This window comes from Zeus faber, assembly GCF_960531495.2.
Source record: "Zeus faber genome assembly, chromosome: 6".
In the NCBI taxonomy this organism is placed as follows: Eukaryota; Metazoa; Chordata; class Actinopteri; order Zeiformes; family Zeidae; genus Zeus; species Zeus faber.
In genome coordinates, this window is record NC_137201.1 from 28,727,454 (window position 1) to 28,751,277 (window position 23,824).

Below are 23,824 nucleotides of genomic sequence, written 5' to 3' on the forward strand. Positions count from 1 at the left end.
GTAAAGCAACAATAGATATGTTCTACTACAGAAAAATGTGTTATTTACCACCCAGCCAAATTTGAGTGTTTAAAAAAAAACAAAAAAAAAAAACGCTATGTACATAAAAAATAAAGCCAGTTCTCTCTGCTCTGAGACGCTGGGGGCATGTCCACTGAAGATGGTGAAACCACGTCCAATCACGGGAGCGGTGCAGCCTCTGTCAAGTGTCAAATACCACTAATCCGATACATACATATACAAATCCGAAAACCAATAACAGGCTGTTTTTTGTCGTTTTGAATTTGTTCCAAGGTTAAAAATGGGATATGGGGGCGTGGTGGCTCCCCCAGCTCCACGGCCTCCTGGACAGCGGGACTCTGTTCCGGCTCCTTGTGCGCCCAGGTGGAGCCCCGCTTCCCGGGCTTGTGCGGAGCCGGGACAGCGCACGGAGTTGGGGGACCCACCACTCTTGGAACAGAACGGGAGTTTAAATAAGGAGACCAAGCTGTTATGTATCATCCAGGGAAGATGCACTTGAGTTACGAAGGCGCCATAGCTAGAAGGCAAGCTAGTGTAGGCTGTAGTAACTCAACGCGATTGAGCGAGAGACCCACTGATGAATGCGCTCTACTCCTATATCATGTTAGGGGAAGGGCCATGCTAGTTAGGAACGGGTTACGTCACCTGTCAATGATTTGGGCCCACCCAAAATATCAAGACCACAAAAACAGTATAGCGGTCTAACTCCACAATTCAGTACCACATTGTTCAGTCTTTTCACATGTTTTAAACAATTACTTCCCAACATGTATAATGTGTTTTGAATCAAATCTCAGAATTAACTTTACAGGGACTTTAATTATTGTTAACTAGTTATTTGCCAACAGACCAAATAAGATCATGTTGAATTTTGGCTTTTCATGTTCACCGGTTTGATTGTAATTTGTCATGTTGACCACCCACCAGATCCCTAAAGGGGCTGGATAGAGTGGTATACATGTTTAGTATTTGTGACCCACTGCAGATTTCAGATACTTTTGATGCCGTTTGACTTTTTTTTTCTCCATGTAATTTGAAAGTGAAGAATCAGAGCTTCAAAACAAAGTGTCTCTTGTGCAAATCAAACAAATATTTGTAAAGCTATGACTTGTTAATGATGAGGGTGCGGCAAACTGTGTTTCTGAGATAATCACCCTCAAAGTTTTCCCCACACTTGGCTTCATTCTGCCAGCTCCCAGAATGCAAATGGTTGGGGGACCAACAGAGCCACATGGCTACTTGACACCCTGCTGAATGGGAACTTGACGCCTTGCTGGATGGGGCAATATCTGCATTGTTCTTGTGTTTATAAGGAATGTTAAACAGCATCATCGACACACGACATCTTTGTTTTAAAAAAAAAAAAAGCTTTTATTTAACAGTAAGAATTTACATGTTTTATAAAAGTGGAATTACTTAAGAGCAAACACAACATAATGTACAGTCTGTAATATTAGTTTTTGTATATCAACCTCGGTGTGTCATTTTATATATAAATGTGTGTATGCCAAATATCTTTTTCTTTCTTTCCCTGGCTGCATTCGCAGCTAATGAGAATCTTGTACATTGCTACTTGTTTATAATCTACATCACCACATCGACCTCATCACCTTATCACCTTCTTCCGTTGTAACAACGGGCGTGTCGTCAGTCTCCTCCTGTGGTTCTTGAAAATATTCAGTTTCATCGTCACGTTCAGGTTGAAATCTGCTGTTTGAAATGTTCTCCGAGTCTGGACAGATTAAGGTCCGTGATTTGATTTAGAGCTTGTGCCTACCGCTTCTTGTAATCCATAACAACACAGAGATGAAAGTTTCCCAGACAAGTGAAACCAAAGGATCCCTGTCCTGTTTATGGAAGTGACATCAGCTTTTCTTCTTCGTTGGTATACGCCCCCTACATAACCATGAATCCAAATGAGTAACATTTAAAGGTTGAACTCTATCTCAGTTTCACATTGTGACTTCACATCACATGGAATATGGAGGAATGATCTTTAGCTGGACGGTCACTTTAAGGGAAACGATCGATCGGCGTTGTTCAGCACTGTTCTGCTTCTCGGTAAGTGAACTGCGTTTCCCCATGTAATCTAACAGGAATATTTAACTCCAAGGTTTAACATTTTTCTCCTATTTATAAATCAAACTCGGTTTTGAAAATACGTTGAGAGATTAAGAAAACTCACAAAGGAACACAAATCTGGAAAAATTGAATTTTCATTCAAGAAAGGTATTTTCAGCTTATTTGGTGGTTCGTGGTGATTTTAGAAATACGTGACATGTCGGGTTTTGCTCCGGTGGGTCACATTTAAGTTCTAGTAGAATGGTGAATTATTCTGTCCGTATCCAGACATTTTAGCATGGCTTAGACATATTTCCGGGAATTGATTTTCCCTAGAAAATGAATTACTGTAATCAACAAAAACAAGGCTATGTTTAACATTTCCACAACGTTTAAAGCAAAGCATTTTCTGAGCTGGGGAGACTTGTTCTCGGATAACAAGTATATAAATAAATCTGTGAAATTGTCATATCATAACAAGCTTAGAAAGATGCATACATTCATAACAAATTATTTTCTGTGTTATGGGAGTGAAGTTTCTCTTCACATTGTCTTTCGGTGTTGAGAATAATTTCCAACTGAAGAATGATTCAGCCTACGCATACTACTCCATCACCGTCAGTATATTGAAGCCTTGAAACCCAGTCAAGAAATGCAAAGGGTGATTGCAATTCAGAAATGGGGGTCGAGAAAGGGTTGTGCGTCCCCGATAGATGTCGGAGCCGCGGCATCGACTGACTAACCAAGCACCACGGAGCCAGATCAGACTAGAGTGGGACCTTTATTTAGAATCAGTCTGCCACTTGGGGAAACATGATCTCCGCCAGAAATGTCTGCCTTACCTTTGGCCAAGGCGGGCTGCCCTGCGTGACAGATGTTTCTATGTGCCTTTCAATGTCAGTGCTTTCAAAAGAGTTTTATGCGTTTTAATTTGAGTCACAAGGGTTTCTATTGGCTACCTGGATCTCCATTCCCCCAGAAAACTCCCAAGTGATAATCAAGGGTAAACCAACCAAAACCCCAGGCGTTGTGCTCTCTCGGCTTCAGACCAGTCGTGTAGAGATGGGTTTGGCTGAGTGGGTGAAAGGTCATTGCCACTACACATATGGACAACAGTTGTTTTGGAAAACTTGGCAAAGGAAGCTAGTACAGTAGTTCATTTAAATGCTTGGTTTGGTCGACCTCAAACTTTCAAAGCTTCTTTCACTCTTTATCTGACCTTAACACTTTTGAAATCGGACTACGAGATACTATGACTTCTTGCTAGCCAAAATATACTGGTATACCGGTTACTGGTACATTGGGTAGGGGTCACTACCCATCCTGCTTAGGAGCAGCTTGCATCTGTGAAGGGTTGGCTTAAAAAAATAATTTCATAAATAGTAAGATTGATAGAAAGCTTTTATAGCCTTAAGAGTTTTCCCAATACTGTATTCATTCTCTAAATAATAATATTTAGGGGATAAACATAGTTAAGAAAGTATGATTTTTTTTTTTTTTTTTTTTTGTCTCGTGTTCAACCAGTCATAACAGTACGTCAATCCCCACTTGTCATTGGTGACGGATATGGACCAGTATGACTGATAAATGTCTCGCTTTTGTTTTCAAGCAAACGATGTAAGCAATCGATCTTTAATGTAAAGTGACATAATTGTCTGTGTATAATTGTTAACCCTTAAGAAGTCTATTAAGCTGACGGTGGTTGGCGGCTGATTCTTTCGTTTACTGGCAATGAATCTGGGCAATTGGCAGAGGTCAATCGACTGTTGTAAGTGGCAGAGATGTATGTAGCAAAGTGCCCAGCTCTATTTTCAAAAACAAATCCAGCTCATAATATACTCAAGATTACTTGTTATTTCATCAGTGAGGGCTTTGCTCTGTACATTTTTCCTTTTATATCATTGGATTTACACATGCTACAACTTGAGGGCAACATTTGACATTTTCCATCAAGTGGCCAGAGTGGCTTTTACTAGTTTACTATTTTACAGCCTAGTATTTTGCAGTGAAATGTGAGGCTGGTGGCTGGCAATGATTTCCCTAACCTAAGCTGCGATATTTTCCATCTAGCACCTATTTTACATAAAGGGACGCTTTCATGAATGACACAGACACTGGGCTAGATTTGAATGCGCCGTAGCTCCTACAGATTTGAATTTTGGACGTTTTTTTGATTTGCGTCTGTGCAAATTATGTGACAAAGCTACCACAGATAATAAGTTAACTCAATTGTTCTATTCATCGCGTGTTCTCAGTGCAAAGAGGAAATATAACTAGTTGTTCTTATATATTACGAGGTGTATATTGCATTTTGTTTTGTGTATATTCACTATGCTCTATCTGGTACCTTTATTTTTTTTCTCTCAGGTGTGGTACTCTCCACAAGGGTACGCCTCACTCATAGTCTGTTGGGTCTGTGTGGATTTAAAGCCATCTGCGTGGAACTCTATCCCTCCTCTAGGTCGGTGAGCCTGGCATTACCAGTTGCTGTATGCAGCAATGCCCAGCCTGGTGTGGGAAAATTACTCTGAACCCAGAGAGAGTTGGAGTGTGTTGTGGTGTTGTGGGTCACCAGCACTCTATCCAAAAAGTTGGTGTTGTTTGTTATTTATAAGCATCTACTGTTGAAAAGAAGTCGTTCACCAGACTGATAGTGGTCTATGTATCATATTGGTCTGATAGAGAGGGTTCATTGACACGTCACAGCATCCAATATGTTCTAATCTGTCACAGAGTACTGTACAACAATAAAAAAATACTATTGCTATACAATAATATAGCTGGAAAATATTTTTTTTCAATCCTATTTGGGATTTGCATTTACTTTAAGTAATGCATGTCAGCTGTGATTGCCTACCTTCTAGAATTTTAAGAAACTAATTTCATGAGCTGTAACGGCGTAAGGCTCTGTTCTACCAGTAGGGGTCTGTAGTGTCCATATCCATATCACAATGTCTCTGACATACTTAGCTGAACAGCCCTGAATAGACCCAGTGTTGGACTGACCTGTCTTTTGTGAAGCGGTGTGGTTTGTCTGTACATGGTTGACAGATGGCCAGTGCTTGGGCAAATGGTGTTTTGGTTTTCCGGATACTAAAGGAGAACCAGGTGCTGCTCCCCCACGTTGTTCCGATCTCAGACGGAACAATGTGTTCACAATCAGCTAAGGGAAAAAACGACCAGCAGCCTGTGGTTGGTAGGTCCACTCTACTAGATACCACAGCAGATAACCAGCCATAATTCATGTCCTGTTTGACCAAAACACCATATCTATTTGGTTGCTAAAATGCTTGAAAAAGCAGTTGAATTCTGGGACAGAGCTGCATGTCATCAGTGGATGACAAAGGAAGCTCCCAGCCAGGATACTTTGAACACGGGACATACACAATTAAATCGTGCTGGCAACGTTTTTGTCTAGATTATTCCATTTTTATTAATGCTGTTATGATTGAGTACTTAATATTTGCAAATCAAGGTCGATTTTTAGGTAAGCTGATCTAGTAGTGGTGTGATGTAGACCTGGTAATGTGTAATGTATGTAATGTGATGGTACTTTGGGGATGGCCATTTAATCTAGAGGCGAACATTGTGTGACATTGGCAATAAGTGTGGATATGATACAAACAAGCAGGTACTCACTCGGTTAGAACTGTCTAGCAAGTAAATTGATAAATTGAGTCAAATTACTGTTAAAGCGCCATTAAGATCAAGAAAAGGCAAGATTTTAAAATAAGACGCAGACTGGTAGGAAAAACAACCAAATAACGCTAGTTCAAGCATGGCTGTATTTTGTAAAACGTTTCTGAATAAATGACTTCCCTCATCCCCCCCTCCTCTCGCTCTGTCTGTTCTCCTCTCCTCTCATAATGGCCACAACACTCTGAAAGATGGCCACAACACAACGTGGTTATATTTAGTTGCCTAGCAACCTGGAGGATAGTCTTCTCTGGGTGGTACTTGCTCCCCTCCGTTCAGGCAGGGGGTGGGGAGTATTTTAAGGAATAAGTGGGGCATGGACACAATGTAGGAGCTAAAATGCATGGATGATTAGTGCTATTATTTTTGTTATTTGGTTTAAAGCTGCATGCATTGAGCTTTTTTAGGAGGTAAGTATTCAGTTTTAGCAAGCCCAAATAAAGCCTAAGCTACCATTGTAAAAACACAGTGTGGCGCTTCAGATCTTCTGATTCCGAGTGTATACCACTGTGTGTAATACTGCCATATGGGAACTGATGTAGTGTTCGTAAAGCTACACTTCAAAAACACAGATGGTTGTCACTGCGGTGTTTGGCTGATGAAACCAAAACCACGACATAAATCAGTACGTCATGGTTAGAAACACCGATCAGCCACTGACAGGTGAAGTGAATACCATTGCTCATCTGGTTCCAATGACACCTGTCAAGGGGTGGTAGGGGTGATATATGAGGCAGCAAGTGAACTGTCAGTTCTTAAAGTTGATGTGTTTGGAGCAGGAAAAATGGGCAAGCGTAAGGATCTGAGCCACTTTGACAAGGATCACATTGTGATGCTAGACGACTGGGTCAGAGCATCTCAAAAACGCGCTTTTGTGGGGTGTTCCCGGGATGCATTGGTTAGTACCTACTAGGGATTTTAACAATTAATCGACTATCTAATAATTGCTAATAAGTATTTAATCGCTTAAGATTTTGTCTTTGACAAGAAATGAACAATCTGTCAACAAAATTGTTATTGTATCAACGTGAGTCTTTGGGACGCAGAGCATATCGGGGGGGCGTGTAGCAGAGAAAAAAATGCCCATTGGAGTAGGAAGTCATTAGTCGAAGTAGATGGAGGTTTCCGGAAGAACGGCAAACAACAGACATGGCTGCAAGTAGAAAACGGGAACTTCTCTATGCCAGGGAGGAAACTGTTTATTGTTGCTCAACAACTAACTCTGCGATCAGATGGAACACACTAGACAGGAACGGGATAACAGCACTTTCTAAACTGCACGGGTGGAAACCCGGTGTGAGGGAGAGCTACAACGGCAAAACCAAACAAGCGATATGTTGCTATGGTGATGACTCCAACAAAATATATAAAACAAAATTATTTGTTGTCATATATATAACAGTTTTAGTAATTGTTTGTAATTTTATTAGCCTCTCATCGCGGAGGATGTCAAAGAGTGTAATTATTTAACTTGCGCCAAGACGGGTTGTAAATATTCCTGTATGAGAAAACCTGCTCATTGAATCTTGCCTCAAACTTCTCTATTTTGAAATTAAATCAGATGAAATAAGGAGAAATGCTCCTGGCACCAAGTCACATAATATCGGAGGTGCGCAACATCGCGTAGGTCCCCACGCCCCATGGCACCACCCCCTGGTGACGTCATTAGCTTTTATTTTATCAATTAATCTACGATTGTTTGTTAGGGTTAACAATTATTGATTAAGGAAATTTATTTAAATTTGCATCCCTAGTACCTACCACAAGTGGTCCAAGGAAACACAACAGGTGAACCAGAGACAGGGTCATGGGCGCCCAAGGCTCATTGATGCACGTGGGGAGCGAAGTCCAACCCGTCCGATCTGTTCCGATCCCACAGAAGAGCTATTGTAGCACTAATTGGTGAAAAAGTTAATGCTGCTGTGATAGAAAGGTGTCAGAACACACAGTGCATCACAGCTTGCTGTGTGTGGGGCTGTGTAGCTGCAGATCGGTCAGAAGAAAAGAAACAGTCTTTATTCATCACGCAACACACCACACTATAACACATGCTTGCACACACACACACATGCACATGCTTTTTGATGGTGGCCGGTGAAATGGATTCTCTGCTTTTGACCCATCCTGGCTTGTCCTTCCTCCGGGGGCACAGCCAGGAGCAGTGGGCAGCATAAGTGGACGCGCCCGGGGACCAGGTGATAATGTCCATCGCTGGTCAGACGATGATGGGTGCATGTTTTGGGTGGGGGTCCTTACTGACGTGAGGTGGAGGAAACCCCATGTGAGCACAGGGAGAACATGCAAACTCCACACAGAAAGGCTCCTATTTGGGAGATAACCCGCCGGAGCACGGTGCCAACAGCGCCCCAGGTGGGAATCGAACCCAGGACCTTCTTGCTGCTAGGCAGTGTCCATGTCCATGTTGACCCTTGTCCACTGCCTAAGTTACCTACAATGGACACGTGAGCGTCAGAACTGGACCATGGAGCAACGGAAGAAGGAAGCCTGGTCTGATGAGTCACGTTTTCTTTCACATCATGTGGATGGACGGGTGTGTGGCCGTCGTTTACCTGAGGAAGAGATGGCACCAGGATGCACTATGGGAAGAAGTCAAGGGGGCGGAGGCAGTGTGATGCTCTGGACAATGTTCTGCTGGGAAACCTTGGGTCCTGGCATTCATGTGGATTTTACTTTGACCAGTACCACTTTCCTAAACATTGTTGCAGACCAAGTACACCCCATTCATGGCAACGGTATTCCCTGATGGCAGCAGGATAATTTGCCCTGCCACACTGCAGGAATTGTTCAGGAATACTTTGAGGAACATGACAAAGATTTCAAGGTGTTGACTTGGCCTCCAAATTCCCCACATCTCAATCCGATGGAGCATCTGTGGGATGTGCTGGAACAATAAGCCCGATCCATGGAGGCCCCACCACACAGCTTCCAGGACTTAAAGGATCTGCTGCTCACGTCTTGGTGCCAGATACCACAGGACACCTTCAGAGGTCTTGTGGAGTCCATGCATCGACAAGTCAGAGCTGTTTTGGTGGCCAGTGGGAGCTACGCAATATAAAGCAGGTGGTTTTAATGTTGTGGCTGATCATAGTATCTCAATACATTACAGTACTATACTATAAATACAGAGCAGAATGGTATTTTTAGTTGTGTAGCAATGTTCAGGCTGAAGCATGTTAATATAGATTTAATTTAAAAAAAAGTTGGTTTTTTTCTGAGGATCGATATTGTATTGGTAGGCAAATAATCAGGATTCTGTGTATTGATACATTCTTACACCCACTTATTTGTTGTTGTTGTTATTTGAGTAATATGAGCACTGTCAGTCATCGCAGAGCAGCTATCCCACTGTTCATCATACCCCTGCCGTTGTTACAGCAATGGGCTTGCACCTTAGAGGTTGTCGTGGCAACAACTGAGGAATGGGGTGGGTGGAGCAGCGCTCTTGTATTTTTTTTTTTTTTTTTTTCGGGGGGGAGGCGGTTCTGCTGTCCTGTAAGATGCACTAAAAGAAAGAATGAAGCATGACAGCGGGACAGCATGGTGGGACTCTGAACGGGTCAGATGGGATAAAAGTCTTAACATTTGGGATAGGGTTTGACATCTCTGTTTCAACTCAAATTTTTATTTTTTTACTTTCTATTAAACAGCCATTTTCTGACACTCCATGTATAAAGAAAACATACAATTACAAGACCCATGGTGCATCACAGTACTATATAAGCTGGATATTTAAATGCTATTTTTTTTTTTTTTTTTATATACGTACTTTGTGTGTGTGTGGTGGGGGGGTACCACTGCTTTATGGACAGAGTTTAAGGTGGCATTAGTGTGTATTCGATTGGGGACAAAAGAGCAGAGGCCTTCGTCACTACTCCTTTAAATAGCTGAGATAATCCCCATGCTAGCTAGCTTCAGCCCCTTTGACTCTTTTGAATAGGAAAGAAAAACATGCTAAAGATGACGGCAATGCAATGTTGTCAAAAGCAATGGAATAAAATGTGAATTCAGTGCGTTTCTATCAGTTGAGTAGGGAAAAATGTACTTTCTACCCAATTTTTTATGCTCCAATGTTCAGTGTCAATAAATGGGTGTCGTGTATCATTACACAAAACTGGTGTTTGTGGCACCCTCCCTTGCTGTCGCCTGCGCAGGTGCTCCATGTCGACTGCACAAACATCCCTGAAAGAACAACTTTGGGACTTTTTATCCGTGAATCTAGAGTGGCCGCCAGGACTCTCTCCCACACCTGCTCGCTGAACCTGGAACAGCTGACCATCTCATGCCGTCCATTTTACTTCCCCCGGGAATTCAGCTTGGTCATCATTACACCGCAAGCGGACACCGACACAGCACTATTGGACCTGTATGATGTTGTGCGGATTTCAAAACAAACATCCCGACGTGGCTGTGGTGGTGACTGGGTACTTTAACAGGGCGAACCTTAAAAAAGTTTTGCCTAATTTCTACAAACACATCACGTGTGCCACCAGGAGATAGAACTGTTTCACACCGTACAAGAACGGATACACACCGTACAAGAACGGATACAAGACCACCTCACTCCCTGCTTTCGGGAAATCTGATCACACCACGATTTCGCTGGTTCGCTGGTGGAAGCGGATGTGGACTATTACGAAATACAAGAGCAGCCCCTCCCCAGCCACGAATGTGGAGGCCTCCCTAGCCAACGAACCAAACTCGTTTTATGCACGGTTTGAGTCTGGCAACAACAACCGCTAGCTCGCCGGCTAATTGGAGTTACAGTTTGCGTAGCTGCAGTTGGCGTACCGGCAGAACAGATCCACAGATGATGCTGTCTCCCAGGTACTGCACACCGAGCTCACGCACCTGAATGGCCGGAAGGGGGCCTATGTGAGATTGTTGTTACATTTTGTCATTTAGCATATCCAAAGCGACTTACAAGAGAGAATAACATTCAAGCTACATTGCAACAGATACATTAGTGTAACAATAAATAAATACTGCTAAGTAGTGCTAAGTAATTGTAAGTTAGGAGAGGAGGTGCTCTCTGAAGAGCTGGGTCTTCAAGTGCTTCTTAAAGACAGAGAGGGAGGCCCCTGCTCTGGTGGTTTTTGGCAGCTCATTCCACCAACATGGGACTACAAATGAGAATAGCCTGGATTGCCATGGTTGTGCAGCTGGCAAAGCCAGGCGACGCTCATTTGACGAACGCAGCATCCAGGTGGCAACATGTGCTCTTACAAGAGCATTTAAGTAAGTGGGATCATTCCCAACAATCACTCTGTAGGCAAGCATCAGAGACTTGAACTTGATGCGAGTAGCAGCTGAGTAACGTGTGCCCTCTTTGGCTGGTTGAGCACCAGTCGCACCGCCGCATTCTGTATCATCTGCAGTGGTTTCACCGCACAAGCCGGCAAGCCTGTTAAGAGAGCGTTGCAGTAGTCGAGGCGTGAAATCACCAAGGTTTGTATCAGCAGTTGAGTGGCATATTGGGTCAGGTACGGCCTGACTTTTCGGATGTTGAATAGTGCGAAGCGGCACGACCGAGAGACGGCGGCAACATGGTCCGAGAATGTCAGTTGGTCATTGATAATGACACCTAGATTCCTTGCAGCCTTGGTAGGCCAATTTTGATATCAATGTTGTGATAAATACCTTATTTGGCCGGGAAGACCAACAGTTCTGTTTTTGCCAGGTTTAGTTGAAGATGGTAATCCTTCATCCACGCGGATATGTCAGCGAGGCAATCAGAGATCCGCGTTGAGACAGTGGGGTCATCAGGCAGGAAAGACAGATAGAGTTGAGTATCATCCCCATAGCAGTGATATGAAAAACCATGCGAGCGGATGATCGGGCCCAGCAAGTGGTGTATATGGCAAAGAGGAGAGGTCCCAGCACAGAGCCTTGGGCCATCCCTGTGGTGAGGCACAGACAACTCGCCTTGCCATGTCACACTGAACAAACGCCCAGTGAGGTAAGAGTCGAACCAGGAAAGTGCACTGCCAGAGATGCCCATACTTGAGAGTATGGACAGGAGAATGCTGTGATTGACAGTGTCAAAAGCAGCTGATAAGTCTAGCAGAATGAGAACCGAGGATTGGGCACTAGCTCTAGCAGTTTTTAAGGCCTCCATCACAGACAACAGGGCTGTTTCAGTGGAGTGTCCGCTTTTGAAGCCAGAATGAAGTGGACCAATAAAGTTGTTTCTTGACAGGAATTCTGTAACCTGTCTCGAGACCGCCCTCTCAATGGTTTTGGAAAGGAATGGGAGGAGTAAGACCGGCCGAGGTCTTCCACTCGAGTCGGATCGAGTGAAGGTTTTTTGAGCAGTGGTGCTACCCTAGCCACTTTGAAAGCAGAGGGGAATGTGCCAGAAGTGAGAAAATAATTAATCAAATGTGTGATTGCCAGGGTGACAGTCGGTGATATGGCTTGAAGGAGGTTAGATGGGATCGGATCTAGTGGACAGGTAGTAGGACGGCAACATGTTAGTAGTTTAGATACCTCACTCTCAGCGAGAGGGGTAAAACCAGGGAACAATGAGCCTTGAGCTGCCACTTTGTCAGTAAAAAAGGAGGCAAAGCTATCAGCAGTGAGGTTGGTAGCTGGAGGAGGTTGGAGGGTAGAGCAGAGACTTAAAGGTGGAGAATAACTTGCGTTTGTCCGTGGCACCGTTGAGCCTGTCGTTGAAGAAAGCCTTCTTAGCAGCAGTGATACTGGAAAAGAGGAGGACAGCAGTGTCTGGTAGCGTGCAAGATCTTCAGTCGCTTTGGATTTGTGCCATTTCCTCTCGGCTACTCTGAGGTCAGTGCGTGATGTCCAGAGGGTGTCACTCAGCCATGGGTGCGACTGGGTTGATCGAGCAGGTCTGGTGGATAGTGGACACAGGCTATCCAGACATGAGCTCAAGGTAGAGCAGAGAGAATCTGTGGCATCATTAACCTGTAGAGAGGAGAAAGTGCCGTGAGGCGGAAGAGAAGGGGAGAGCACAGAGGAGAAGTGGGTGGGAGACAGGTTGCGGAGATTGCGGCGGATGGAAACCATGGGTGGGGAGGTAGAGGGTTGTTCTGGAAGCTGAACATTGAAGTGGATGGAGAGGGGTGACCATTAGGTTGTCTGTGGTGCAGCTCCAAGCAAGAATGAGATCAAGCTCTTTGCCAGCCTCGTGAATCCGTGGAGTCGGGACGTGTCTTAGGTCGAATGAGCGAACCAAAGACAGGAAGTCAACAGAGCTCGCACTGTCCAAGTGGATGTTCATGTCACCGAGGACAAGCATGGGACACTCATGCTCAGGAATTGATGACAGCAGGGTGTCAAGCTCATGTAGGAAGTCACCTAGTTGTCCTGGTGGACAGTGGCTGACGACCACATAGGCTTTTACCGGAGCAGTCACCAAGATGGCATGATATCCAAAGGCGACAAAGTTGTTTAAAGGCAGAAGTGGATTGAATTTCCTTGTGTTGGAAATTAGCAGACCAGTCCCACCACCACGGCCAGATGGTCGGGAGGTGTGGGAGAATGAGTAGTTTGTGGAAAGCGCAGCCGGGATTGCACTATTTTCAGGTTTAATCCACGTCTCAGTGAGAGCAAGGAGCTCCAATGAGAGGTGGTTAGCATAACCAGAAATAAAGTCGGCCTTGTTAACTGCAGATCGACAGTTCCACAAGCCAACAGAGAAGGTCTTTGCAGATGATGTTTGCTGCAGAGACCTGAGGTGACCCAGATTGCATCGGCGTTTGTTATTATGAGGCTTTCTGTGTGACCTTGAAATTACAGAAATGTGGTAGTTGCGCATTGTGTATGAGGTGACAAAAACAAGACAGGTTTGCCTTGTTCGGTGTCCTTGCTTTGGTGGACTTGCACAGGTAGACTTGCAAGTCTTTACACAATACCGTCTTCACACGAGAACGGCTGCACACGGCTTTTGTAACAGCCCCGTGAATGTAGCATGACCGCTGATTGAAGACGGCTGTTCTCGTGCTCGGACTGATTGCACCCGACTGAAGGCACGCCCACACAAAGACAAGGACTTACCGATTTGGGGGAGTGTCTAGAAGTCACACCCTTTGTTGATGGCTAAGCAATTAACAGTGATGGGTTCAGAGTGAAATCAGCAGTCCTAAGTTACAACAGTAAAATACTAGATAACAGATACAAAGCACTAAGCAGTTACACAACAGTCTTGGCACTGTAGCTTGTCACGTCACTCTGTTCATCGATTATAGTTCAGCTTTCAATACCATAGTCCCCACCAGACTGGCTGTCAAGCTGCAGGAGCTCGGACTGAATACTCCGCTGTGTGCCTGGATCCTGGACTTCCTTACAGCCCGGCCCCAGGTGGTTAGGCTGGGGAGGCACATGTCCAGCTCCCTCACCCTGAACACAGGATCCCCCCAGGGCTATGTCCTCAGCCACCTACTGTACTCCCTGTACACACATGACAGTGTGGCCAGGTCCAGCTCCAACACCATCATCAAGATTGCGGACGACACCGTCGTGGTGGGCCTGATCACCGACGATGACCAGAAGGCCTACCGTGAGGAGGTGGCTGACCTGTCACACTGGTGCCAGGACAACAGCCTGCACCTGAACGTCAGCCAAACTACGGAGCTGATTGTGGACTTTAAGCGAGGATTACAACCGAGGACGCACGCACAGTTGGTGATTAATGGGACTTCTGTTGACAGGGTGAGGAGCTTCAAGTACCTGGGAGTCCACATCACAGAGGATTTAACATGGACTTTACAAACAGACACTCTGGTGAGAAAAGCGAGGCAGCGTCTTTACCACCTTAGGCAGCTGAGGAAATTCCAGGTCTCGGTGAGGATCCTCAAGTCCTTCTACAGAGCATCCTGAGAGGCAACATCACTGCCTGGTTCTGTACTCCTTAGGACAGGCGGGCCCTGACGTGGGTGGTGTGTTCAGCTGTACGTACCACTGGAACTACCTTCCCCTCCCTGCAGGACATAAACAACAGGAGGTGTAGTAGCAGAGCTGCTGCGGTCAGGCAAGCGCCTCCACTCAGAGAGGAGAGAGAGAGTGAGACGGAGTTTCTTCCCGCAAGCCATAAGGACTGTCAATGCTGACCTCTCCATGGGTCCTCATTGAGTCACACACATAGGCTCCACTACCTTACTGTACTGTATGTTGCATACTCTACTGCATACTGTATTGCTGTGCCATACTGTTGTGTACTGTATATCTCCCCACACACTACCTCACTTTATTCACATGCCACTTTCATGCACATATCTGTTTATACATAATAGCCCATCCCATATACATAAGTCTATTCCATTTATTTATATTTTGTACCCCCACTATGCATTACCTTTGAGTTATTTTTTTAATGTATTCTATATTATTCGACTTACTTACTGCATTACGTTTTATGAATCAGTTAGTTAGTTAAGTAGAAATTTTTAGGTAGCTATTGTGTTCAGTCTAGAACATATTTTGTGTAATCACCGGATGTGTTGCATTGACATCTCACTGCATATATGTATGGAAGTATGTATATGTATGTGACCAATAAACCTTTTGAATGTCTCATTACAAATATGTTATTACACCCTATAGGCCCGATAGCGCCAGAAACTGAACATTGGCATATCAATCAACATTATTAAGCTTTCATAATTATATTTAAAATGGGTAAAATATTATGGTGCTTATCTTTTAATATCGTTTTTCAGATCCCAATTTAATGCTCTCACTTTGAAGCAGCGTTTAGTCGCACGCAATGTTTGACGTGATGCTGTGCCTTTTAGTCCTCCAACTGCCATTAAACTTTTACAGTGTACATCAGTGATCACGCTAATCACTGACAGCGCTGTAAAATGCACGCACGGCTGTACTGAAGGAGGATGGGACGGATGAATTGGTGATCACATCCCCTCCACTGGTCCTGCAGCATTTGTTCTGATGCAAAGATTAATCAGAGCCATTGGCCACACAGGATCTACTGTGGCTCACGGAAAATAAAATGCATCATACACGAAAAAACATGACGCATGTTTAATAATCTGATCATATGCATGCAAATGTCTACACTGACATGACCTACAGTCTATTAATAGAGTTTAGTTTCCATAGTGGTTAAACAGAATTTAAGTGCAGATGTGATAAGCAGAATGTGTGAAAATGAAAGGTGTTTATTAACCGTGCGCACACAATTCAATTTCACACATTTTTCTGAATTGATGCACAAGGTCAGTGTGTATGCGCAGGAACATACTTGTATGAAAGGACAATTTTCAATTCTAAACTGTTTGAATGAATGATTTATGCGATTGATTGCACGCACAATCTGTAGTTTTTATTTTTTATTTTTTTTATGTTCCTAGAAAAGCTTACACTTACACTTATGTCCACATGCCCTGTGTCGGGAAATTTGGCTTTGCTGGAAGTTCTTGCCAAGTCTGACCACGAGACAAACTGCCAAACATAATGTTTTGTTGTGCCTCGACCTCGTACGAAGAGCTCTACACAGCCCATCATCAGACACTGATGTCTCCCTTAGCTTGCGTTGCAAGGGTTTATTACCATATATGGTATTTTAGGGGCGTGCCTCTATGGTAATTTATGTTAATAAGAAACATGCACAACATGGTAAATTAAAAGGTGTGGGATTAATCAGGGAAAAGGTGTGCGTGTCATGTTTGAGTAAACAAATATTTCCAAAGAAGTGATTTAGAACCTTTTTTATATGAAACATTGATAAATGAGGGACCAGTTAAAGGCTGAGCCCAATTCAAATGCAAAATGACTCTGGCAGTAGAATGGACTATAGGGATGCATTTGTACACAAAACACATGGTTCGGTACATACTTTAGGTTTGGCTCTTGTTTTTAATTTATGCTAACCATGTGGATGAGTGGCTGATGGAATATTCCAAATAAAAATAAATTCCAGTTTCCTTGATCGCATGTTGAAATTTTATGAGAACACTAGTGCATGCCCGTGCAGAATTTAAGACCCAAGACATTTTAATGGCACAGTTTAACAAAATGGAAATGATTCAGTCCTGTGTGCCACAGTGGATCTTCTTCTCTCGGCGAGGTTTAACGGCGGTTTGCAGCCGTGATGGGGGAAAGACACTCTTAGTGACTGAGACTCAGAGCCCTGAAGCCCTTGCCACTGGCTCGCTGTTCATTGAAAGTTTATTGATATTGCACGTGCCGCGTGTCCAAATTGCACCAAATTGGGCACTGCACGTCCTTGGCTCCCCAGCAATGCACCCACCTGGTGCGAAGTGGATCGGATGAACGGCTGTCTGGTTAATCGAAGCACATACAGACGGACAGATTCCTTCCTTTATAGTTGAATGAGAAGATAAGATGCATGTATTCAAAAACCACCAGAAATTGTATATCCCAAAAAATAAAGGTTAAAATAGAGACCCAGAAGTTTAATGGAGACTTGAGCGTAAAATCAATCAATTGGACGTTCCTGCCTTTCTGTTTCTGTCTCTTTCTGTCGGTCGCTGCCGTGTGTAATAGTTGCTGGACAGCAGCGCAGGACAGGTGCGAGATCATTGTCATGAAAAATAAAGGGGGGGGGATTATTATGTATATATATTTTTTTTAATCAATCACATGCGCTAATTGACATAGCTCTAATATATAATATTTATAAATATATTATCTTTTGAGGTCCATAAAAGACAAACCATTTCTATTGGCCTGCTCTATAGAAGCCCTCTCATTCCATTGCACCTTTCTCTCCCTCTCTGCTTCTCATCCTCGTTATTACCGTCTTCTCTCACTCATCCTTTTCCCCCTCTTCCCTTCCTCCCCCCTATCTCTGTCTCCACCATCCTCCTCTCTCATACACACCCCCACCCCCTCTCTCTGTCTGATCAGTCTGGTCTGTTGCAGTGTCTTCTCCCTGACGTCACTCTCCCTTTGCTCAGCCATTGTCTTCCAGAAGAGAGGGAGTTTTGGGGGGGGTAGGATGGAGGGCTGTCGTGGCCCATGATTGCAGTAGCTCCTCTCGGGATCCCTCTCTCTCTCTCTCTCTCTCTCTCTCTCTCTCTCTTTCTCTCTCCCTCTCGCTCTTTATTTTTTTATTTTTTTACGTTTTGTTTTCTGGGGCTTGTTTTCTTTTTTTTTGCCTTCCCCTCCACCCCATCCCATCCCGTCTGTGGGACGAGCTAACCCCCCCCCCCCCCCCCTCCCCCCCCAGCGCTCAGCAGAGCAGCTGAGCTGCTAGCCTCCTGCTGCAGGGGAGCGCGGGATAGAGCCACCACAGAAGAAGAGGGAGGAAAGACGGGAGCTTTAGAGGGAGAGACTCCACAGCAGCTAGCCATCAGCTAGCCTTCAGCGCCGCTGGATTATTAGACCACGCTCACAATAGTCTGTGGAGGAACGCTGCTTAAGCTGTGATTATTTTCAAACCCCAATCTCCAAGAGGTCTCCTGTTCGCTGCCAAACGGACTGTGTGTGTGTGTGTGTGTGTGTGTGTGTGTGTGTGTGTGTGTGTGTGTGTGTGTGTGTGTGTGCGTGCATGCATGGAAGAGGGTGGTTAGGCAGCCTTGAAGAACGCGGCATCTCGCGTCTGGGAGCTCAGCGACGAGCCGACTGGGAGCTTTGTGTGCTTTGATGACCCCTGCTGTGTAGCTGCCTGCTCATCAACCTCTCCTTCCCTTTCTCTCCCTCCCCCCTCCCTCCCACCTTCCCACTCCTCCTCCTCGTCCTCCTCCCGTCTCTCCATCGCAGCTCCTGTGCCCAGCCATGTTTGGAACAGAGTCCTCATGTAAGTACTACCGTTCTCTCGCAGCCGTTTGCATTTTTATTTTTTATTATTAATTTCTCCCTTTGTCTTCCTATTTGCTCTGACGGTAATTGCTTTGTCCTGGAGGTTTTGGTGGTGATGGGAGGGGTATTTCTTGCATCCCTCCATCTCTCTTTCCTCTCCTTTCTTCTCTGCCCTTCCTCATTCCCTCCTTGTTTCTGACGGACGGATGAAACACTGGCTGCTGGGATCTACCATTTTGCATGGAGAGGGCCGTGCTGGCACGTCGTCATGCATAGCCCGCGACTCTGGTTTATCCCAGCCTCCCCTCCTCTCTGCTCCCCTCCTCTCTCCTCGCCTTCTCTCCGCTCTCCTTCTCTCCTCTATAGGTTTTATGTTGCTCTGTCATTAGCGCATGTGTCTGTGTAAAGCGCTACCGCCATGCATTGTATTATTAGTGCTCTGTATGGAATCACTCTCCGTGGAATTGGCCGGTACGATACCCTCTGTGTGTGTGTGTGTGTGTGTGTGTGTGTGTGTGTGTGTGTGTGTGTGTGTGTGTGTGTGTGTGTGTGTGTGTGTGTGTGTGTGTGTGTGTGTGTGTGTGTGTGTGCGCGCCAGCCATAGCAATGCATTAGGAAAATGGATGCTTTCCTCTGGAGTTGCTCTCGAGCAGGATTGTCCTGCCAACGCTGTGTCCTCTCTCTCTTGCTGTCTCTCGCTGTCCGTCTCTCTCTCTCTCTCTAGGTATCTCTTGCTCCGTTAACCTCAGTCAGTCGACTTTGAGGCAGAGAGCTGAATGTTGTCAGCCACTGGACCTAATATAGCTTTTTGAGATTGTGCATGCTTCTTTGGAGATGGCTATATAAAACTGTTAACCTACTCAGAGTTATATTGCTTATATGGAGTTTGTTTCTTTCGGTCATCCATAATTAGCACCACCGCATCCATGGACATTAGCAGTTCCATGTTGCATGTATCAACACCATGTAACCTAACTACTCATGCTAATGTTGCTTTTCACCCATTAATACAAAGTGATTAAACAAGGCACAAGGCAAGCGTTTCATGGTTTGGTTGGTTAAGATGCACAATTGCAGTATATTGCAATCCCATTTCACGCAAGCCTGGCTGTGCTCAAGCCTTGAGATCTTTTAAAAATGGAACCTCTTACAGCCCCCTTGGCTTGACAGGGACCCAGCTCGGCCTGATATTTGAGCTAGCCGTATACCAACCCCCCACCTTGGCTGCGCTACTTTTTCCCCTTAATGCTCCTATCTTTTACATATTTTAGGGATAACCCAGTTGTTGTGCACTCTTGAAGCATCTGGTCCAGATTCAGGAAATGTTTATGGCTCCCTGGTCCTCTATTTACAAACCTCTTCTTCCATCGTAGACTCCTCATTTCAGTTGTGGGAGGTTAATGGCACAGGGATCTTGAAAGATGTTTGACTTAAATATCAAATCAAACATCAAATATTCAATTTCTTTAGACAACTACCCATAGATTGTATTCTACCTCAAACACTTAATTTCTCCGAGTTCATAATTATATCAAGTCCAATTATCTCAACCTTACCTAGAGGACTCAAATACACACCTGTATCTATTTCACAATCATTTTAATGTACAGAACCTGTTCCTAACTACTTTCAAATTGGCTTGGGAAGACTTTTAAAGAGATCGGTGATATGTACGAAATTATTACGATACGAAATATTGGCACACTGTCACATAGCTGCTATCACACTATCGGCTCAAATGTTCAATTGCGTGTTTACATTTTTTATTTTTTTTGTTTATTGGATTGTAGATTAGTACATTTGACTTAGGTCATATAGCGATGCACATTTAATGTGCAACCTAATTATAATGTTTTCAAGCAATGGTATTTAATACAAATGATCGAAGTATAAGCAAGCCCCAGCATACTACAATCTACTCGATGAGTTTGGGTTTCAAAAGTCTTGCTGCAAACTTTTAATCATCAACTAATTTTAGATGAAAGAACTTAACGGATTGGCTCCTCCTCCATTTACAACGGCGCTCATTATGGGTTTTCACATTAACATAGTGGGAATGTGATTGAAATGCACACTTGATTGTAGCAAATTCAATACATTTTTAGATAGAAATAACCCCTGGGCCACACCAGAAGCAACGCGTCGCGAAAGCAGCACAACAACACTTCAGATACACTGCCGTTTTAATCAGTATGAAAGGTTACACAAAGCAGAAGCGTCAGAGTAGCAAAAGCAGCATGCCATTCGGATCCTAAACCCCTCTTGCCTTTTTTTACGCCTTGGCTCTATTTTCCCTGCGCAAAGTGCAAACTGGAGTAAGGATTCCCATAGAGGTCCATTCTAAAGATGTTCAGTGAAAATATTTAATTACCAAACCTGGTGTGCATCAACCACATCGTCGCAGTTTTGTCTGCCAACCGCCACCTGAGTGGCGTTTCCAGGGCCCTCTGGCACAGAGACACAGGCAGACATGTTGCAAACGCACCAGTTTATTGGAGAGAGTGGCAAGATGTAACAAGCCGGAAGCAGATGGACACGTGTCATGACAAAGGTTCTCCCTGTGTGTGTGTGTGTGTGTGTGTGTGTGTGTGTGTGTGTGTGTGTGTGTGTGTGTGTGTGTGTGTGTGTGTGTGTGTGTGTGTGTGTGTGTGTGTGTGTGTGTGTGTGTGTGTGTGTGAGATTTACCTGTTGATTGCTCTGGCGAGCAACAGGTGCCCAGCCACCCTGATCCTGGGCCCAATTACCTAGACCCAAGACAGGTGTGGCTGCTTAAACCACACCACATATCCCCAACACCAAACTGAGGCCAGGGAGAATCTCTGGCCGAAACTTACCTCTCCTGACCCCCGCTACTTACCTACAGACTACCCTTTTCTCCCTTCCGGAGCGTGGGGCCTCGGACTGCTGTGCTGGCTGTTGGTGTAGCTGGGCTTGGCTGTTGCAGGGGCTGTTTGGAAGGGTGGCTTGGCTGCTGGGCTACTGGATGGTTCTGGCGGGTGCTGCTGGGCCGAGCAGCTTGCTGCGGGCGGTTCCCCACGGTGGTTGCTGCGGTTGCTTCTCTCCCTGTCCTCCGCTGGACATCCTGGGTGCTGCTGCGGCCAGTTGGAAAGGGCTGGTGCTGTAGCCGCCTGTTAACCCGCTGGTGGCTCAGTGCGTCTTCGAATCGCCCTTCCGTGTCCCTTTCCCGTGCTGGAGAATCTCTGTACGGGCGCCACCATGGCAGCCGCGTCTGCCACCCGCCACCCAAGAGTGGCTTCCAGGGCCCTCCGGCATACAGACACGGGCAGAGATGTTGCAAATACACCAGTTTATTGTATAGAGTGGCACGATGTAACAAACCAGGAGCAGATGGAACATTATCATGACAGACGCTCTTTGTGTGGGTGTGGGTGATTTGCCTTTTGCTCGTTTATTGCGCTGACAAGCAACACGTGTACAGCCACCCTGATCCCGGGCCCAAATACCTAGACCGAAGACAGGTGTGGCAGCTTAAACCGCACCACCCGCACACCACACACACATATTAAGTTGCCGATGTGCAGTCCTTTGCAATGTGTGCAGTTATTTGCAATCTGCTCCACAGCAGATCAGCAGCAGGAAACAGAGTAAATTAAATATGTCTAGAGTTTTTATTTGCTTTGTTTGGAGAAAAGATCGCTCTGATTGGAGCTGCAGGTACTAATTTGCCTTTTAATACTAGCATTCCCCTCTGGCAAAAATAGTATCAATTTTGCCGCGCCTATTTTGGTGAGTAACTTAAAAGTAGTGTAATAAATAACTTATTGTTTATAATTCTAAAGTCTTGTTTTGCTAAAGCTCTCTATAATTTGTATTTTTTAATATTCAAATTAAAGTTAGTTATTGAGAAACAAGTGTTTCTTTACAAATCATCCTGACAATAAGCATAGGCGTCAGTGCTGGAAAAAAAATGTTTAAATGGAAAATCAAATCGTGACATTACAACATTAAAATCAGTTAATTCACTTTGCCATTGAAAATTCAGAAATTTCGCAATTTGAAGTTTAAAGTCTTATACAGTATGTTGCTACGCCAGCGTGTCATAGACTGAGTGAAGACGGACCCGGAAGAATTTGACGGGTCGTCAAATGACGCGATGCTTTCTGGTTGCTGACGTGTCGCTGACGATGTCGCTTCTGTTGTGGCCCGGGGGTCATCATACAGCTTGATTGTAGTTATTTTAAGCAAAGGTTCAATTGTATTTGTTTTTTAAGATGGAACTATTCATTGTAGGTTATCATTGAGTTATGTGAAAAGAAAGAATCCCACCAAAATGATGCTTTAGCAACAATTTGGATCTATTTGTTTGCTTTCAAATGTAGAGGGAACCACTTTTAAATGTTTATCAAATTTTGCAGAATTCGCTTTTCAGGTCTGTGTTTAATGTTGGCTTTTCTCTAGTTTCTGTAGTAATTAGACTCTTTTCTTTGGAATAAAAGGCATCTGAGTAAAACATGGACCATTAGCTGATTTATCTTGAATATCAGTTTTTGCTCAGCATCCTCACCATAATGTTATACCGACTATAGTCAAAAAATAAAAGTTGCAATCTCTCAACGCAGTGCAACAAGGCGGCAACAAAAACTAAAATATTGTCATGGATTAATTTACCATTTAGGGAAAGTCTTATAAAGTATTTTAGTATATACGTTTAGAAACTTTTCAAAGTATGGTATGTGTCTAAATTCCCTGGTGGATGAAATGATTTAAACTTTAACCATCTTCTGACTTGATCTAGTAGATTTTTAGAGATGCATTATGAGTATTAAATAATGAGCCTCAGGTTAAAAAAAAATCACCTTAAATAATCAAAGGTACTTTAATCCTGGCCCAGTTATGACCTTGATCAAGGGGTTAATTTGAGCTGCAGTGGCACGCAAGACCTCTGCTCTGACATGCAAACTTCCCAACAATTAGCAGCACGTCAAAATGTTCCCGATCTTTCACGCATCAACTAGACACTGATTGTTTGGACAAAATAGAAACTCTGAGCAATAGCTGAGCAAACAGAGAATCCAGGAGCAGTGAGAGGAAAGACTCCCTCAGAGAAACAGGGAGCAGTGAGAGGAAAGACTCCCTCACAAAGGGAAAAAATAAATCCTTGTTGCCCTTCTCCCAAACATCAAATTCGTAAAATAACAACTTAGAGGTTTCTGTGAGGATTAAATCAACGGATTAAAAACAATATTGAGGAATGGAAGGTTTCATAATCCTCCATATATTAGCCTTTGGTTGGTGCTATTATTGATATTGCATATTTAATTTA

At 44.3% G+C, this 23,824-nt stretch overlaps 1 protein-coding gene across 6 annotated transcripts in view; it reads left to right on the forward strand.

Annotated features, from left to right (window-relative positions):
- LOC307231243 (suppressor of tumorigenicity 7 protein homolog) overlaps positions 1-23,824 on the forward strand; it is a 59,336-nt gene that overhangs the window by 3,685 nt on the left and 31,827 nt on the right. For 4 of the 6 annotated variants that reach the window (XM_080001862.1, XM_080001863.1, XM_080001864.1 and 1 more), the window contains exons 1-2: positions 1,947-2,082; positions 18,502-18,538. The exons of 1 other annotated variant lie outside the window; for it this stretch is intronic. In XM_080001862.1, the coding sequence (XP_079857988.1) occupies positions 1,996-2,082; positions 18,502-18,538 (124 nt within the window). In that variant the 5' untranslated portion in view covers positions 1,947-1,995. Of the gene's footprint in view, positions 1-1,946; positions 2,083-18,501; positions 18,539-23,824 lie in introns of those variants that run through there. One more of the 6 variants, XM_080001866.1, reaches the window with a different exon arrangement.